Source organism: Hetaerina americana, unplaced genomic scaffold (genome assembly GCF_022747635.1).
Source record: "Hetaerina americana unplaced genomic scaffold, ioHetAmer1.1.p SCAF_227, whole genome shotgun sequence".
NCBI classification, from domain to species: domain Eukaryota; kingdom Metazoa; phylum Arthropoda; class Insecta; order Odonata; family Calopterygidae; genus Hetaerina; species Hetaerina americana.
The window spans coordinates 198,139-218,872 of record NW_027286794.1 but is presented as its reverse complement, the minus strand read 5'-3'; the positions used below and the strand labels follow the sequence as shown (position 1 = coordinate 218,872).

Sequence of the window (20,734 nt, the reverse complement as noted above, 5' to 3'; positions counted from 1 at the left end):
CTTGAAAGGGAATAAATGCAGCTTATGGTGTCATCGACGATTCGTTGCCTTCAAATGTCAAAAAAGTGACCTCAGTCGTTCATCAATAATCTAATATTTAAAATAAGGCCACGTTTGCAAAATCTCGACCCTCACGGGGCAAATCATCAGTGCCTTCGATGGCACAAACGTGACAACCATTGACAGAATTTCACTAGGTACTTATTATACATCGTACCCTACCTCCAAAGATTTTCACATAGAAAAAGGAATTGAAAATAACTAAATGTAGACAAAATATCACAAATTCCTGTTCAAATTAGTATTATTGCAAACCGTGGAGAGTACATATGGAAATAATATAAATGAGACGCTTTTGAATTGAATAAATTACGAGGATGGAAATATATAAGTTTAATGTGTTTTTTGTTTAACTCTCCCTATTAACACATCGCTGAACCTCCAAATTAAATCACAGTTCTGTCTCTTATTTCTTCACACATGCTACAAATGTTTACCCGACTGGATTTACATTAATTTCTGTCTGCCAAAATGTTTTCTAATCATCTCGTGGTTGTTTATCACACTTATTTATGTAAATGTATTCCAATTAGGATGCTGGGGAATATGCAGGCTTTGGAATAAGTTATGATATAAAATTTAAGACGTCATGGAATGGTTTCAAAAAAACATTCAATGCTGTAAAAATAAATCCTACAAATTTGCCTTCGAAAGGCCCGACCATAAATCAAGAATGCATTTTATGGCATAATCATCAACTGATTCTGCGTGGGGGCGTTGGCCATAAACCAGTCCCCGAATAAATAAGGCACTGGCTTTGCAACTTGGGGCGAGCGATAATGCATTATGGAGGCAACTCATTAGGACGAACAACTAACATAAGGCGACCGCTATCGCTACATCACAGTAGAACCATCACCTCTAAACTCGATTTAGCTTTAAAAAATACCGATAAAGTGATTTGCATTTTCCCTTGGTGTGTTCAAAAAACCCTTATTATCAAACAACGAGAAGCTAGCATTTAAGAGGACAGAAAGGAGTTGGCTTATTTGTACTACAGCTATAACTATCGTGTTAGATATATTTAATGTAAAGGTTCCTGGTGGGAATATTATCGGTTGTATGTGATGAAAGAAACCAAACGGCTGTTCTCTCATAAATTTCCCTTCCTCCACCGATACTCGGAGCGATCTCATCCGCCTCCCTGGAACATACAGAACACGTTATAAATTATCTCATAACTGCCAACTCTCATACCGTGCTCTTCACGCCGCAGTCAATCTCAGGGCTCTCCATGGTAACAACTCGGAGTTTTCGAAATACATAGTTTGCATAAAAGGTATCGGGAAGATTCTCAGGAAAAGTAGATTTATTTCAGATATCGCTCGTTCAATGCCTCAAAATTCTTCAATCGGTACATCCCTCTTAGCGTCGACAAACACTTTTGCCAGCGGCTTTTCCACGACTCGAAGGCTCCCTCTTAGGCGGAAGATCCTTAAGGGTACAAGCGTGCAAACTTCTTTGACGACACATAGGGTCCCATCACCGTGAAGTCCTTTGATGGAGGGAGGATTTTACTATTAGCGGAATAGGAAATAGTCTCCTGGTGCCGAATCGGGACTGTGAGGGGGTTGGGGAATCATCGCCATACCGTGTTTCGTCAGGTAGTCGGTTACCTTGGAGAAGATGTGGCTGGGTGCCTTCGGGATGAGTTTGGCGCAGATCTATCTTTCGCATCGCCGAATGTTCAGTGTTTATAATGGTGCGCGCACTGTCACTGACAAATGCCAATAATACGATATGCAATCATGCGATCACACTCAACCGACACGGTCTGAGTTCAGCACTGCACGCAATGCACGCCGGGAAAAAATTGTTTTAGATACTTTTTATAGGTATCTTGTTTTAATAACCTATTTGTCCTCACTTTTGAATATTAAAATGTTTCCATTTCACTTTAAGGCATACTAAAAAAACCCTTTGTCACATTAGTTAAAAGTTTAACAAGCAAGTGTACAGCATTCATTAAGCACCGTTCGAACTCACCCTCGATGAACGTACATATTGCATTGATCAACTGTAAATCTCGCGACGAGTAGTGCAATATTGCCACCATTGCAAGTTTTACCCTCCACCTTGGATGTTGTCGTTGCCATTTTGTTTTCAGCGGGAAACAATACCTTCCTAAATCACCCACTTATCATCTCTACCACGTGGATGTCAACAGCTCACCTGTTCGTACGGATGCCCGAGTTCCCCAAATCCATCCAGTGAATACGTAACGCACTCTACGCCAGTAAAACGGTCGAGAATTGGAGCCTTGCTGAGTCTTCCTTCGGCATTTATCTTTACGCTTGGCGATCAGTGCTTCGACAACGGCGAGCGGAGGTGCTTCAATAACCACGTGCATCGCTGAGGGGCCTTGAAATCGAATTAATACGAATATCAAGAAACATCCAGAGACATTTCTTGCAAATGAATTTCAGGCTTACTTTTTTGAGGATTGTAAATATTTTCTTTTGATATCTTTGAATTTTATAATCACGAGGAAACAATATAGTTCCAGCATTGAAATGAATCCTTCCACTATTCTAAGGTTTCCTACTCACAACATTACTTAGGTGCGAGTGGGGGACGGGGAGTCTGGTTGGGCAGTGTTAGGAAGAGGTGTAAGGCAAGGTTGCCCATTATCACCGTTGCTGTTCAACCTGTATGCAGAGGAAATGATCAAAGAGGCATGGGAAGAACTGGAGGTAGGAATGAAAGTAGGCGGGGAATTCGTAAAATCAGTTAGGTTTGCTGATGACCAAGCTTTAGTTTGTCAGTCAGCCAAGGCGTTGCAACCATTGCTGAGTGAATTGGGAATTCAGTGCGACAGGTATGGGATGAGAATCAATATTAATAAAACAATGGTACCGCGATTTCCTAGAAATAACAAGGCTAACCTAAACATTAAAATAGGAGGACAAAAACTAGAGCAGGTAGAACAGTCTACATATCTCGGTAGTGTTTTGGACCAACACGGTCAAAGCAATAGGTACGTAAGGAGAAGAATGGCGCTGGGCAAAGAGGCTTTCACAAGGAGGAGGGAGTTGAGGGACGTTGAGTAAGGATATTAAGAAAGGACTCCTCAAAACTTTGATACGGAGCTTAGCTATGTATGGCACGGAAATGGGGTCATTAAATCAGGAGGCCAGGAAAAAATTGGAAGCTATTGAAATATGGGCTTGGAGAAGATGAAATGGACCGAAAGGAAAACAAATGAGGAAGTGTTAGGTATGGTGGGCGAAGAGAGGAAATTGCCGGGAGAAACCATAAGGAAGCAGGAAAGATTAAAGCCGATGTATTTTGATCGGCAGTGTGATGTTGAAGACTGTAATAGAGGGGAGAAAGTTAGGCAGACGAGGAAATGGAAGGAACAGAATAGTGATGTCGGACGAAATGAAGGGAAGAAGGAAGTACACAGAGATAAAGAGGGACTTGTTGGAGGATAGGATGTTGGGTTGCGTGTTTCGTTAGGAGAAAGAAGATATTTATTTTGGTAGTTGTGCCCATCCAATATCTACCTTAATCGGTATATTACTTATAATAATAAAAAGCAATAATATTTTTTATTTCATGGCACGAATTGCATCCCCATGACGGCGGACGCGCTACCATGAATGTGCTTCCCTGGAGCTAATCCAGCATCCGCGCCGGCACGCATGCGCGTGGGTGTTTCCCGCCGCATCCAGTCGGCCGGATTTCTTCTCTCGGCACGCGGGGAATGAGGGGGAGCCAGGGGGGGGGGCTGGACAATGGGCGTTCTGACGCATTGACGCGCGCGTCCCTGAACAAGAGGAGTCGGGAAGGTGGGCAGGGGAGGGGGATCCCCATTAGCGGGGGGCGGACGGGGGTTGAACCCTTTTCTCCCAGCCTCCGTCACGAGTCCTCTCCCCCCGCGGCCCCCGGGGCCGGTCGCTAAATCCCAGGCGTCAATCTTTCTCGAATGGAGAGCGGGAAGGGGGTGGGGGCTGGGCAGGGGCCTCCAGCTCCGACGCCAGGCCCCTGGTCCAAGCGTCCTCCGACTCACTGGAGGGGGTCACATTCGATGGGTTCACGAGCAAACCTCTCCTCCGATTCACGCACGGAGAATTCAAAAGAAAACCATTTCATTCACCACTGAATTACTGGAATGGTGTTTGGGAATATTTCGGAGATTGGGCACAGTTGTAAGAACATTAGCAGGGAAATAATTTCCAAAATAAGTTTTTGCAAGGAGAAGAGAACTGGTGACAAGTACTTATTCCAAATAGTGACGCAAAGAAACGATATTTTAAGACATTAACATAGAGCATAGTGCTTAATGAACCGGGAAATTCATCTTCAATGCAGGAAAATGAGCGTTAATTGAAGGCTCTTAGAAGTGGGCGTGGAGGAATTAAGATGGAGGGAGGCCAAGACAAAGACAAGGTTTCGTGTGTCTGGTGTGAGAGGAGAAATTGCTGGTGGTGGTAGGGAAAGAGGGCGAAGGGGATATAGAGAGGCGGAGTTTGGTGGTGATGAGCCCAAAAGAATGTCGCGTTAAGCGTGGGAGAGGAAGGAAGAGAAAGAGGCATGGGAATAGAAAATAGAAGACGTGAACAAATGCCGAAGAAAAATAAGCAGAGAAAACTAAAAGAAATGCACATGATACGCAGAATAAACGAAGTGGTTTGAGACCGTCCAAATCCAAAAATTAAGCGGATGATTAACTGTAACTTTAATAATATAATGCATTAATAATTCATTAAATAATGACACCAAATCGGCGCAAATTATTTTGCACTGTTCGAAATAACTTATAATACGTAAAACTCGAGTAAGATGCGATGATTTGTTCGGCCTTTGGGCTGAGAAAATATTTTATTGTTTTAAATTATGTTAATAAAAACACCAAAATGTACCAAAAATATAGAATGCATGGCTCTTTATTATAGGTAAATGAAGGAAATTCTCGCATGTCACGTGACTCCAGTTGTGAGAATTTAGTGGACGCCATGCCAGAGTCGATTGAGCTATCCAATCACCAACGACCCCTGACGAAATGTAATCACGTGGACTGGAGATCGCAGGGGGCGCCGGGGGATTGATTGCACCCACACCCCTCCGCGGGGAATATTGCGAACGATGGCTCTGAATAGACTCGAGGAATATGGCGACCACCGGCACTGCGAAATGCAAGGAGTGCTGGGGTATGATGGGGGACCGTGCAAACAGACGCGTGCTTGAAAAACGCATCATTTCGACAAAAAAATGCAAAGCGCTTCACATGGTTAACATAAAAAGTATCGGGAAAAAAGAATTAAAATAAATTTATTTCAGAAAGATTTATAGATTTACATATTTCGTATATTGCTACAATGCCTATTAAAATTCTTCAAAGTCATCGCTTGAGTGCCGACACACTTTTGCCAGTGGCTTTTTCACGAGTCAAAGGCTCCCTGGTAGGCGGAGGGTCCTTAATGGGACAAACGGGTAAGCGTTTTTCAAAGCACTTGAGGGTGCTATTGGTGGTACCCTTTGATGGATTGGGGATTTCACTTTCATAGGGGATAGGAAATAGTCTGATGGTGCCTAGTCGGAACTGTCGGGGAATCGTCGCGATGTCGTCGCAGAAAGTCTTCGCAAGCAGACACACTCGACTCTTGGTCGCCCGTTAAGACCTTCGGGATAACGAGTTTGGTTCAGATCTTTCGTATTGCCAAATTTTCAGTAATATAATGGTGTGTGCACTGCCAATATACGATCAATGCCAATATATGATCAATCCCAATGCCAATATACGATCTGTGATCATGCGCCCGCTTGATCGACGTTCTAAATTCAACACTTCACGCACACGCTTGTAAATAATTGTTGGCGATACTTGTTATATTTCAGTAGATTTCGGTTCCGCCGTGAATGTGTTCGATCGAGTGTGGTGAGACTTTGCCTCTTCCTGGGGGCGGGGTGGGGTGAGGGGGTGTGAAAGGAAACGCGGCGCCTGATGACGCCATAGTCGAACATTTCCAGCGGGCCATAGATAGGTCGGGCGGCGCGGGGGCGGAAGAAATCATCAGTCGGACAGACATCCCGCGCCATCTCTCTTCACCTACCCTGACTATTTTTGGGCAGCCTCCCTCCCCGCGCTCCTCTCGTCTTCCCAAGTGAATGACCTGGCCCCCACCCTCCGCCCCTCTTCTAATTAGGAATCGGGAGGAGGCTGACAGGGGAAATAAGAAGATCGAAGGGGGGTGGGGGGAAGAACATTGTGTGTGTCAATGGTGGGCGGAGGGGCAGTGGGGCGGGGAGGCTGCCTCTCGTTGGGCGGCCGGTGCGCGGGTGTCGGCCGAGGCGCGAAGGACCCACCGCCGAACTCCCATCCACCCTCCTGCCTAACGTCTCTTTTGGGAACCATTAGATGGATCACAAATGGTTTCCGATTAGGATTATTATTTTTGTTATTGGCTATCGACCGTAACATACTAGATTTTGGATGGCTACTGACTGAACAACGATATATAACTTCAGACTCTCCTCATAAAACAAAACCTGACATCCGAGGCTATGATAAACCCTTCTTCAATTCCGAACACTTCCCTCCTCCGTTCATTCCGTCCAACATTTCCATCCCATGCCTTCCCCTTCCTCGCTTTCCTAATGTTCCCCTCCCGTATCACATCCATCAATCAACATGCCTTGCATCCACCTTTCCTACCTCCTTTTTAGATTTCTTATTACATCGCTGATTTTCATCAATATTTGATTCGATTATTTAGGGCTTTTGATTTGATCTAAACCAAAGCACTTTTATCGACTGGAAATCCTTTGCAAAACAATTGTTTTTCTTTTGATATTTTTAACCAAGATTGTCGATTTTTAGACTCTATATCAATTATACTTTAGAGACTCTCAGGCCACAAGGAAATTTTAATAACAGTTCGAAATAAAATTTCATCATATGGAAATCATTTCTATAAATTGTAATTAAATCCTTCTTGTAATTAAATCAAGAGTTTTTCAAAACGGAGTGGTGTGCACGGTTAAAGCGCCAGTTTCGCACCTGACATCGAGAGTAAGTAGAATGCGTCACTGCGCGAAAGCTGCTGAAAACACGAAAATTACGACGAAAACGATTAAATATGTCTTGAATCGTAAGCGTTTTTAAAAGCTCACGCGGAGGGGAAACCTTTAGCATAAGTGGATACCTCTTATCACCCTTCCATTACATTGTTGGGCATGACTCAAATAAAATTTAAAAAGTGGAAGCACAATTATCCACTCGGAGGTAGGTTGGATTGATGAGGCTAGAGCGTACCTAGCACTAAGCCAAGCGGCGTGTGAAAACCACAAGTGTAGGGCATAAGTGGGGCCAGTTCCTTTCCCTGTGCCACCCGTCGTTTCCCTGGAAGATGCGGTACCCCCAAAAATCACACAGCTTGGGTTAGGCTGAGGGTACTCAGGGGCGCCTCCCGGAATCGAACCCAGGCCCAGGTTAGTAGCTCTATCCGCAAGGCAGTAAATCTCAACCAAGAAGGTCCAAGTTGAGACCTTTTTCTATTGAATTTTAACAACAAGTAGGAATTGAAACAATCACAAAACATCTGCAACCACCGAGGAGGAGGGTGGCACGTCCAGACGGGAATCGAAGCCCAGACCTCCAGAATAAAGAGATAAGCCCACAGGTAGCGAGTCTGAAGGAGATTGATTTGACTTCCTGTCAGCGAAATGAGGAATCCTATTCATCGCAAACAATTTGTGAGCCAGGGCCGTAGTTAAAAAACACGCACAATCACTCGAAATGCTATTAAAAATGTTCCAGCCCTCCTCAACAATTAATGTCATCACTAATGACGTGATTACACGGCTTAGTTATTGACTTCGGGGGATAACGCGGGCATCCCATAACAGCACGCCTTAAAGGGTCATCGCTGGCGAACGTCCACCGACAGAGCGGGGCTTCAGAGTCCATGGGCCGGGGGCGAAAGAGACGAGGGTTGCCGCTGCCCTCTCGCGGAGCGTGCAGTCAGTGGAAGACGATTCGCGGGATTCCGTTCACTTTCCCTGGACCACTTTCTCGCAGGCACAGGAAGACACGCGTCGTCTGCTTCGTCGTTTAAGGAACCAACGTGAGGAAAGTGCTTAGGCATCCCGCGCCTCCTAAGATCATCATTGCCTTATGTAATGCCAAGAGCGACTAATGCGCCCGAGTCAGGTGAAACCAAACTCCCAACTACTAACAATCAAGGCGAGGAAACGAGGCTCCGAGAACCGGTGGCGGGGAGGGTTTGAACGTGCTAATTGAATGCCGAAAGCCCTTCCTGATTCGGGAACGGCGGTATTTTGCGGAGAAAGTCATTTTCACACCCAAACGTTCCGTAGTTTGTGCGTGACGCAGTTTTGTCACCCGCTGAGGAAGTGAATGGTAGCGATGACAGATTGAGTTAGTCTCCGCATACGAAAGCTACAGTAAGAGGGTGTGGTGGGTGGTGTTTGGGAACCAGCTGTGCGTGAAATGGTCTTCAATTGTTAAACCACCGTTCAATAAGTCCTGGGACTTATTGAACGGTGGTATTATTTTGGGATGCGCAAGGTATAATTTACATCGAACACCTTGAAAAGGGAGAATGTATCAATAGTGACTTTTACATCGAGTTATTGGTGCTTTTGAAGGACGAAATCGCAAAAAGACGACCGCCCACGAAGAAGAAACAAATAGTCTTTCATGACGACAATGTGCCATGGTGCCACAGGTCAATGAAAACAATGGCCAATTTGAACGAGTTGGGCTTCAATCTGCTTCCCCACCCACCCTCCATACTCCTCTCCAAATCCAGCCCCAGCGATTACTGACTGGCTGTTTGATGTGATCTCTCTAACAGATGCTCCAGGGAAAAAGATTTGGCTCGAGTGAGGAAACCATCGCTTCAACTGGAGCTAATTTTGAGAGGGCAAGAACGAATCGTTTTACAAAAATGGTATCGAAAAGTTAGAAAAGCGTTGGAATGATTGCGTAGCTCTTGAAGGTGATTATAAGGATGAATAAAAATGAATTTTGCGAAACAAATGTTGTTTTCCTGGTTAGTCCCGGGACTTATTGAACGATAGGTTATGTTTAGGGGTTAGGTGAAAGATGGGACACATATGCAGTCTCGTCTCGCCCCGACAAATAAGTTTGTCGGACCCAAACGTCTAAAGTTGCCAAGAAAGCCTTCGACGAGATTTTTCACAATAAATTAATCCACAAAACTAAAATATTACGGTATTAAAAAGAAGGCGACCAACTAGAAAAGGGACTTCTTATCCAACCATAATAAAAAGGGGTCGACGTGGAAGCACCCGACATCCAGAGCTCAGCAATCAACAGGTTCATTCAAAGTCAATTTACAAAATATCTCACGAAACATAGGTAGTGCAACGCTGAAGTTAGAAAAGCGTTACGAGGTCAAAAACCATATCACGTGTGGCTGAAAAATACGCAGCGTCGTTAGATGAGAAACATCTCCCTCCTGCAATCCGCCCAACAAAACAAAGCCTCTTTCAAGCTAACCCGCATGCAAGTATCGTTCTATTGCGTGCACCCAACGAAAGGTTTTATGTGTAACACCCATGTTTTTCAAATGGTCTGACAGGCTAATCCCGACCCCAACTATTTTTTTAAATTTATTTTTTGTTTATCTTTTATTTTATTCCAATAATTGAGTGACATACATTTTCTGATAAATATACCTCCATCCATCCATAAGATAACCCCCCCCCCTCTCTCTCTACACCACCCCGACCTCTGGTCTTTATCACTATCGGGCGCAATATCCCAGTGTCCTTGTAAATCACTGTGTAGTCTGAAAATAATCCGCGATTTTTGCAGACGGGAGATCTCAGGTAAATAATGAAAACTATGCCCAATAATATGGATAAGGAAAGCGTAAATTATATTTATTCATTAAAATGAACTTTAGTGGGCTTCGGAGAAAGTTAAAAGACTCGAACCACAAACATTGAGGTCGGAAAACGTTATTAGAAATTATACGTGGAGGGATATTAGTTTATTTCACGTAAATATGCAACGCAATAATTGGGAACTTCTATGGTATAACAGAGAAGTCAGCAGAGAAGTAGCGGAGTGCAGCATATAGAATTGCTAGAAGCCCTATACCCCCTGCCACACACTCCAGGGAAAACTTGCGTGGTCGTATGAAGCTGTAGATATATAAGTTTCGAAGGATGGTGGGGGGTGTGAGAGCGGAGGCAGGGTGGAGAGGGTGAAGGGAGGTGGAGGGGGGGGAGGGGTGGTGACCCGTCGGAGGAGCAATCGGGAGTGGGGGGGGGGCGAAGATTTCCCCAGGGTGTGGTCGCCGAGGGAAGGGTACATACATTTCGGTACCAATCTGGAGTTGGGAGGCGAGAGAAGCTGCAGGCGGCAATAACCGAGGACGTTCACACTTCGCCACCGTGTTTCTGAAGCCCTTTAATCACGCGTGATGATCGTCGTGATACTTCCAAAACCTGGAACCTCCCACACTATCGACAAGTACAATGATGAACATACAAAAAGTATCGTAAAAGGGTTCCATTAAAGGTAGAGGTATAAGTTTTGATCATAAAATAAATTTATGTGAGATATTGTAACAATTCCTCAAAATTCTTCAAAGTGCATCCCTTGAGCGTTGACGCACTTTTGCAAGAGCAGCTTTTCCAAGGCTCGACTGCTCCCTGGCAGGGGGATTTCGGATAAGGGTATTCTTAAGGGGACTAGCGTCCAGGCTTCATTGATGGCACTTCTGGTATGGTGGTGTCCCGTGAGGGAGGAAGGATTTCACTTTGGGGAATAGGAAATAGTCTGCTGGTTCCAAGTCAGGACTGTAAGGGGGTTGGGGAATCGTCGCAATGCCGTTGCAGAAGGTCTTCGCCAACAGGCACTCTCGACTCTGCTCTTGTTTGTCCGTCAAGACCTTCGGGAGGACGAATTTAGCGGAGATCTTTCGCATCGTCAAATTTACAGCGATAATGGTGTCTACACTATTACTGTCTTGCCAGTTCCAATAATACGAGCTGCGATCATGCGCACACTAAACAACCGACACGGTCTGAATTCAGCACTTCACTCAATGCACATCAGGGAAAAATTGTTACTGATACTTTTAAATAAAAACCTTGTACCTTCTAGACAAGTCGTACTTTTAGAGGTGATTTCGCCCTTGGCGCTCAAAAAGGGGTTTCCATCGACTGGGAGGAAGAAGACGACGGTGGTAAGCCTTCCTCCTCTTCCATCCCAGAGGCGTGCCGGCGTGTTCCCTAGGCGTGTGCATGTGAGTGCCTTTATGCGTGTGCCTTAAAAGAGATGAAGAGATTACGTTGCTCTGCCCGTCTCCATTATGCCGGGTTAACTCCCCCCCCTCGGATGACAACAGGTGGCTCTGGGGTGACGGGAATCGACTAGTAGGAAGGGGGAGGGGGTGAAAGAATGGCTGTTCGTACGGCCCTCACGCCTTGTGCCGATTTGGTGAGCAAATACCGACCCCCCCCCCCCCCAAACATTTCCCATCGACGGCCCAAAAACTCCGGGTCCGCCCCTGCGATCGAAAAATCAGTGCTTACGAAACAACCAAAGGGTCCATTTCACGTAGATATCACTTGATTCGGTAGTGGGATGCATCTACATCTCACCGAGCAAGCCGGGCTCGGGGAGGTCGATGTTGACCGACCGATCGATGTAGACCAGGATGTTGTCCGACCGCGGTGAAAATATTCGGGTCAAAATTAATCTGGTGCATATTCACCCCCTGTCACACATTCTAGCGGTGGATCTCGGGGCACTACAATATCTTTAAGAAATACAGGCACCTGTATAAGCGCGGAGGCGCGGACGAGTGGGCAGTCGCAAGCCACTTTCGGTCGAGGGAAGCCGGGTCCAGCAGCAGTCATGTCATGGTATCCTCTTCCCTTATCGTTCATGGAATAAACGACATCTTAAATCTCTCTGTTCTACACTTAATCTCTCTAATTTTATTGACATGATATCTCCTACCGTAGCACGATGGGGATAATAATACATTTTCAACATCATTGCCACATCGCTAGTTATCGGCGTTTAATGGCATCAGGAAAGACATTGGAAACGCGTTGAGCCGAAACATAGATTCATACGAGGGCGATCCGAAAAGTAAGGTCCCCTATTTTTTTCATGTAAAATCAAAGTTATTCTCAACTTTGCGTACATTGTTGGAAAGGTTGACCATTTTTGCCATTTTTCTACATAGCCGCCTTGATAATCAATCATTGATTGATTTGTGGAGAGCCTTTTGATTGAGTACGCCGTTCGTGGGATGGGATGTTTAACTATGGTTGCTTTAACTATAGTCCTTGGTACCTTTCGACAAGAGTAGGATAATGTCGACGCTAATGCCTATCACATACATCCCTAATGGCGCAAATGACCTCAGCTGTCGGTCGCCTCCCCTAATAACTGCTACTGCTGCGGATAACTTCTTCTTTCGCCACACCGACGAACCATGGCTCCATCGGTATTCACACCGAAATTAAATAACGGGAAATGAATACGGCTCCGCCCTGTATAGCAGAATTTCCCTCCCAAACGACCGACCGACCGACCGACGCAGGCCAATATTCAGTCAACTCGTGTTACTCTCCGACGGCGTCCACTCGACGGCGTGTGACGGATGGAAATCTAGAAACGAGAGAGATATTCTCACTCAAACGGTACGCACCACGATGGGTCCTTCCGGTCCCGAAGTTCTGACGGTGGCCCCGAACCACTGCCCCGACTTCTCGTCCAGTTGGGTCCTCTGGAGGCCGTTAAACTTCACGTTGTTTCCTGCGGGAGAGAAGGAGAGTCCGTGGATTAGTCTGGAGCCAAATGTAAACTAATATAAGGCAATCAATCCTATTGCCAGATACCGTATTCGGGAACTTATTAATACACAACACAGTCATACTGATCGGCCCAAAGTGGTTTACGGGGAATGAAGGGCGGAAGGGGGGGGGGGAGGACTGAACCGAAAGAGTGAAATGGAAATTAAAAACTACGACTATCGATTTTTGACAAAAGAACACAATACCAAATTGTAAGAAAAAATGGTCATCAATTCAAAAAAAATATATCTTCTGCAGAATAAATAACAAAGATCAATCCAAGGGATGGTTTGGTGGGCAAGGTAAGATACGCATGAGCCAATACGAAGCCTCATCCAGGGCGTGTAAAATTCATACCCGATGATCAGGGTTTTAAGAAGGGTGACGTTTCAAGAAGCAAGGGTTTAATATTCAAAGTTTACCGCCCGAGGTTTCCTGGGTATCTTGCTTTCTCTTAATCGTTTGCAGTCTGCCATTCCGTCTGGTTTTGCTTTAAAATCGCGTAATTTAACGGCATCCACCCTACCCACCCATCCATAGCCCTTATCCCTACACCCCTACTCCAACCAAGAAACAACTCCCCCCTTTCACCTTGCCTACACAAATATGGTTTGTATAAAAATTATCGGTAGCAACTGTTTCCTGACGTTCGCGTGAAGTGTTGAATTATGACCTTTGGTCAACTGTGATCGCATGATTGCAGATCGTATATTGGCATTAACATGAGACAGTGACGAAGCACACCGTTATCACTGAAAATATGGCGATTTGAAAAATCTGCGCTAAACTCATCCCGAAGGTCTTTGGACGGACGACCAAGAGCAGAGTCGAGAGTGTCGCCTTCTGCAACGCCATCGCGGCGATTCCCCAACCTCATTAACGTCCCGACTTGGCACCAGCAGACTATTTCCCATTCCAAATTCCAACCCTCCCTCCCTCAAAGGACACCACCATGGGACCCACCCTAAGTGCCGTCAAAGAAGCTTACATACGGACCCTTAAGTACCCCCCGCCTACTAGGGAGCCTTCGAGTCGCGGAAAGGCCGCTGGCAAAAATGTGTCGACGTTGAAGGGATGTACTTTGAAGAATATTTAGAGGCTTTGTTGCAACATCTGGGATAAATCCATTTTCCAGAAACTTTTCCCGAAACTTTTCCCGATACTTTTTATACAGACCTTAAATGTTCATTTTAAAAATTTGGAAGACTAACGCATAAAATCCTACGGTAAAAACAAACATCGACATCGTCAAAAATGTGGAAACACTTGATGTGCTAATTATCAAATTATTATCGAATTAAATCGATCAAAAATGGTTCTGTATCGATACACACCGGCCATCCTTATGCATGGTGTGATGACACCCTGGAGGGGAGGGGGGGGACGTCCCCGAAATGTGTGCAAGCACGTGGTGAAAGTTTCTCCGCGCGCACCTCCGCCCCCCCCCACCCCACGTGGCAGACGGCGCTTCGCCGCAGTCGTCCACTTTTTTCTTTCCCGAGATTGCTGCGGACATCGCGGGAAAACGGTAGCGGCGCTTTCCATTGTTAGGAGCGTAGAAGTCGGTCGGTGGGAGGGCTTGACTTTTTCTTTCGCCCGGGGCAATTTACTCCAAATCTCTCTTTCTGCAGGGGCAAATGGGGGTCGCAAGCCCCCACCGGCAGACGGACCACATCAAAAGCGAGGGAAGGGGGGAAATGGGGGGGGGGTCGTCCCGGCTGCGATTCGAGGGTTCAATCTTTCTTCCTTCGAATCCTTTTTTATAAGGAACAGACTGAGCGCGCGGCACCGACTGACTGGGCCGACTTTCTCCACCATTGTTTCTCCAAAGAACATGCGCACGCCTTTTAACGGTCATTTGATTTAATGCAATAGGGAAAGTCTGACTGATGAATGGAGTACCATCTAATTTGGATTTTAAACAGTCGTCCCCTTAGGCTGAACGATACTCTCGGTGATTTAGATTAATGGCCGTCTTCAAAGCGCCCAACAATCTCCGAACCCCCATCGGCATTCGTCCCTCGCATCACACAACCACATCTAAAGGGCAGAGTGGTGCTAAGTTGAAGACACTTTCGAGGAAGGCAAGGGGAAACAACCTCAATCAATAATCCCTTGCAACAATGATGAACATAGATCTGAGTATGACTCCTGGCAACTACCGGACTCGGACGACTGGGCCTTGTGTCTCGTCGGGCATTGGGAAAGGTAAGGCTTGCACGGTCATCATCTCGCGAGATCCATGCGAAGCAAAATCTTCAGCAGAATCCTAAAAGAAGATTCTGAAGAAAACCGAAGCAGTTAATAGGTATTTCCAATGCCAGGACGATTTTGAGGACCGGGATATTGCAAAATATATTGAGGGAGAAATAGATAGGATATAGTATATAGAAATTTTAAGGGTCGTGCAAAGTGAAAGAGTGTTTTGGTGTTTGCACCCCCTGTCTCACACCTTTTTGGTGGATTGCGGGATATTTATGATGATTTTGATGACGAAATGAAAGGATAATAGGAGTAACTTCAGCGTTAACTGTAGAGCTGCAATATAAAAGAGCCAGCGAGGGTTGGCAATTTTATTTAACAAGAAATGTAGGTAGGAGCGTAGTATAAATAGAACAGGTAACGGATACAATTTTACTAATAGAGATGGAAGAAGAACCGACGAACTTGGTCATTGTTCAGGTATACATGCCACCGAGCAACCATACACAGGAAGAGGTCGATAGGATATACGATCAGTTAGAGGACATAATCGCGCGCGTTCCTGCAAGGAAACAATTGATAGTGATGGGGGATTGCGGCGGGTCTGTAGGAGGAGGAGGAGATGGTGATGAGGTGGGGGACTACGGTTTAGCAAAAGTGCTGATTTAGGAATTGATTAATTCACACCATTTCCAGGGAGCGGATGCGGATTCAGCAAATAACTTAGTATTATTGAATGGTAATTTCCGATTCAAAAGTATAAAACAGGGAAAACAGTTGAGTAAATGGAACGTATAGGCATTAACTGGATTGAGAAGAATGAGTATCAGCAGGCGGTAGAGAAAATCATGAATGTGGGAAAGGAGCCGAGCGGAATAGAGGAAAAATGGCAATTTACCCCGCATGTGATATCGAAAGCTACAAATGAAACTACTATAACAGCAAATAGTAAAATAATAAGCAAGCTATGGATGGGGAAGGATTAAATTGAGCTTCTTACGACCTATTTTTAGACTGACTATATTGAATAATATTTCCTCAAACCTTGAAGGGTTTTTACTGTAAAAAAAAGGAGGGCAATATTTAGATTGGTGTTGTGATTTACGGGGAAGTTAATCCCTCGCCAGTGGTCAGACACACATTCAAAATATTAAGACGTTGACATTTAACCGGGGGGGGGTGGGGCATGCATTTCCCAAATAGGTTTACAAGGGAATTAATCCTATTCCCAGGGACCGTATTCGGGAACTTAGAAATACACACACAGTCACACTGGTTCAGGCAATAGGATTAAGTTCCTTGTAAACCTAACCGGGAAACACCTCCCTGCCTCTGTAAATGTGATCGCCTTAATATTTTGAATGCGTCTGATTACTTGCGAGTGATTTACTTTCCCTGTAAATCACCACACTGATCTCAATATTCTCCCCTCCTTTTTTCCTTTCACGGTGGTGTCAATAAAACCCTTTGTCGCTCAAGGATATGCCATTTGATTTAGTCAGTCTAAACCATGGATTACGGCGAAGATGGTTAGAAATATGAACAAGAAAAGGAAATGGAAGAATGCAATATGGAATTAAGGAAGAAAGAAGGGTACAGAGTTGAATTTCACAGACAAGGGGAAACGCATAAGTGGTGAGGCACATATTCCCCATGGCAACGTTCAATTTCCCAAGACGCTGTACATCAAGCTAAAAAGCCCACCGCTCACATTTCCAGATGTTTGTCGTCCAAAGGCATCGCCGGCCAATTGTACTCGAAACCCCACTTCCCCCCAGTGGTCGGGAGCCCGAGGTCTCCCCGGCAAAATATGGTCGCTCACGGCAGTGCCGGTTGACGGTGGAGCACGAAGAAACCCACCATTCACCATTTTTACATCGATACCAGACGCATGGTACACACAGGCTCTTCCTCACCCTTAACATACGCACCGTAGACGCGGATGGGTCGCGCCCTCTCTTTGACCCCTACCTAAGAAATAACCGCCACCGATCAACGCTCCCGGGTGCCGCACCTGTTCCGCCCCCGAGATTGAGCTCTTGACGGCGAGGGGCGGCATTCGCCCCGAAGGCACCCCCCCTCCCCCCGACGTCGCCCACACACGCTGGCCCAGTGGCCATGTACGGCCAGAAAGGTCACCTCCTTCCGTCCGCGCACCTTCGGGGGGGAGAGGACAGCAGTGAATGGCGGCGACAGACTCGACTCGTCACTCGTGACACGCAATTATGCAACTGTGATTTCGTCATGGACGGCACGAGCGAGAGGGAAAACATCATGGAACGAGAACGCCCAGGATGAATACCAACGAAGCTTCCTTCACTGATGCGAGCCGACTGGCTGACCCGATTCATTAAATGTCATCGTAGAATACTTTTTCTGCCGAAAAATTCGCCGCTATCTGCGACACTCAAGCAGAAAACATTGGACGAAACATGAAAATTAACTTTAAAATCTCAACTCTCTACAGAGTGAATAGCAAAATAACTATCCACATAATAAAAAGCCATAAACACGGTAATCAAACCGAAGATCAGTTTGATATGTGTTGGTAGAGTTCACCCAACACTTAACAACAACCCTATACGGCGTGTAGAATTCACACCACAGGGTGATAAGGGGGCCAGTTCCCTTCAATGTGCCGGCTATGGTTTCCCAGGAAGATCTGCTACCCGAAATACAACACAGCTTTGGTGGAGCTAGGGGTGCCCGAGCTCGGGAATCGAACGCGGAGGGATCGGAATGTTGCGGTGGCTAACGTACTGGCTTCTCACCCAGAGGATCCCTGGGTTCGAATCCTGTACACGGCAGATCTTTCGCAGCGGTGTCCCAATCCCTACTTGAGGTGATTTGTGGAGGGCACTTTGAGTGAGCACGCCGTCCGTCGAACGGAACGTTTCACTATGGGACACCCCTTGATGCCTTTTGCTAAAGTAGGCCAATGCCAACGCCGGGTTTCTCTCCTCCCTTCATCCTTTCCTGTCCATCCCTATTGGACCAAATGACCTCAGCTGTCGGTCGCCCACTCTTAACCAGGGGGCTGTTTTAACAGTTCCACGACCACATCCAATCGCGATCAATTTTAGATTTAAGTTCACTGCAATTCTTAATTCTCTACTTTCGACTGCTGACTAAACATTGATGTGGATGCCACTCACCAAATGTGGTCCGCTCGGCGACGCAAAATGCGGGCTCAGTATACCCGGGCGCAAATGCCATGGCTCTGCCGATCAGCGATCCTCAATACTCGCCCATCAACCTGGCGTTTTTAAGTACACGCACGCACGCACGCACACTCTTTCACTCTCCAACGCAAATCTAGACTCATTCACAAAACTACTCCGAAAAAATGATCAGTGGCACCGATAAAACGGTGGCGAGGCTCAACAATAACAAATGAGCATCTCATTTTAAAAGAAAATGGGTTCCATAAATCTATTCCCAAATATTCCCTCGGATTTCCACGTTCTTCTTAACGAAATGTCTCTCACGACACTTTGCCATGGAGTTTATGAGCCCCTACCCTGCGAAATGATAAGAATAAATCTTAAATTTTACGCGGGATATCATTACGTTAAAGGGAAATGTTAAAGAGTAAAAGAAAAACTCTTTCTTTCATTGTTGAGGCCCGCTTCTACCATTTGCGGGAGTGAATCCGCAAGGAAAACTCTTCCGCAATCGTATTCATTACGTCAAATGAGATTTAAGCGACTACCATTTTGGGGAAAACGAGAAAGTGCGAGCGATTAATCCGGCGAACCAAGGGGGGAACTTTCTCCCCCCCCCTCTCCTTTCCCCTCGTCCTTCAGCCCCGGCTGCGACCCCTATTCGCGGAGCAGAGGGCGAAGGGACGGAACTATCTAAGAAGTCGCGTCACATAAGGAAAGTCTCCGACCGATTCGTGGAAATTGGAGAGCGCCACCAAAAGCGGAGGTCTTGACTCTGAGCCTCGGAATGCGGAATCTCAGGCAAGTCCGGGCAATTGAACGACGCAGAGCGAAGAGCTCCTCCCGTGACATTCGTTCCACTTCTGATTTCATCCCAAAAATTGAATTATTTAGAGCAAATAACTGCGAAATCCATATATTCGTCAAGGAACTACGCAGAGAAAGTAATTTAGAATATACTCTATCAATGATGGGCACTAGCAACAAGGACATTTTATTTTGATTCCAAACGCAATTCCCATTAAAATATTTCTACGAGAGTGATTTTAAAAGTTCTCAGAATGCAATAGAAATAAACCACTTACTTCCGTGAAACCTTGTTTCCAATTTAGTCTCCCAGTACACTAATGCACTTGGTTCAGCGATGTTCCTATGTCTTGATCCCGTCTCGAAAATTAGATTCCTTCAGGCCTGTGCAAAAGACCGGTCCACTTCGGGTGTTAGTCTTTTGTTGGAAGAGAATATTCGTCCACTGAGGAAGATTTTGAGCTTGGGGAAGAGATGGGAATATGATGGAATCAAATCAAGTGAATAAGGTGGGTGTGGCAACAATCTTAGTCCACGTGCTTTTGCCATGGCAACTAACTTGCGTGTGGACGTGCATTGTCTTAGCGAAACATGACTTCTTTTCCATGTATCTGTGTGTTGCTGTAGTTGACCCAGGAGGTTAGCGTAGTGTTTTCCAGTAATTGTTTGACCATTTGAAAGATAATCTATCAGCACAATCTCTTTCACATCCCAGAAAACTTTCCGGACGACCGTATTGCCTTTGCTTTCTTTAGTGGTGATGAATCAATACATATCCACTACTTTGACAGCTATCTTGTTTCTGGGGTATTGTAGTGGACTCAAGTTTCATCGGTGGACACAAACCGGCACAGAAAATCTTGTTTTTTGCTCTTTTTACGGGGAAAAAATTGCCCGGAAATTACTATTCTGATGCGTTTGTGATCTTGCGTTAAGAGTCGCGCTACCCATCTATCAGATAATATTTTCATATCCATTTCCATTTCTAAAATGTGATATGCCCATTCAGATGACATTACTACAGCTTCAGCTATATCTCTCACTTTCATTCGGCGAACATCCACGTTCATTTTATGCACTTTTGCAACGTATGTATTGTATACAGGCCCTAAAAAAACGTCACTTTCAGGAAAAATGCCTACATTGCAAAATATTCCATATAGCTCACCGTATTTAATATTGGTACTTCATTCCCTATGCATAGGTTACATTGAATTATTACGCTAAAACCGACAATCTTCCGATAAGTCAATACGGAAGTACAGTAATGGAGAGCGCATCCCCGCCCGACCGCAGTCGCACTGACGAAGCCAATGCTAAGAACACCTGCGAGGTGGAAGGGAAGGGCCCCCCCTTTCGGTCCGGGCTTCGACTCTGCGGGCCACCCTCTGTCCGCGGCTGCCGCCGAATATCCCTCCCCAACGCCCCAGTGACCAATCAACTGGCCCGCCACATGACCCGGGTGAGCCGCCGCACCTCCGCCGGCGATGGGCGAGGTCTAGATATAGTAGGCCGTGCACCTCTAGCGGCATCGCCATAATCCGAGGGCGGGCGAGTGGGCGAACTAGTACCGGTGGGAGAGGGGGCCTGCCAGGTCCGTATTTGGGCGTCCTTCGACTCCACCAAACGGCGGACTCCTCCCGCGCGTCTAAATCTCCTCATTTACATGCTCGTCTCGTTATGAAGGG

At 45.9% G+C, this 20,734-nt stretch overlaps 1 protein-coding gene across 1 annotated transcript in view; it reads right to left on the bottom strand.

The window, feature by feature from the left end:
• LOC139689370 (integrin alpha-PS2-like) overlaps positions 1-20,734 on the bottom strand; it is a 195,741-nt gene that overhangs the window by 120,605 nt on the left and 54,402 nt on the right. The window contains exon 3 of the mRNA XM_071586452.1: positions 12,729-12,835. Coding sequence (XP_071442553.1) covers positions 12,729-12,835 — 107 coding nt within the window. The remainder of the gene's footprint in view (positions 1-12,728; positions 12,836-20,734) is intronic.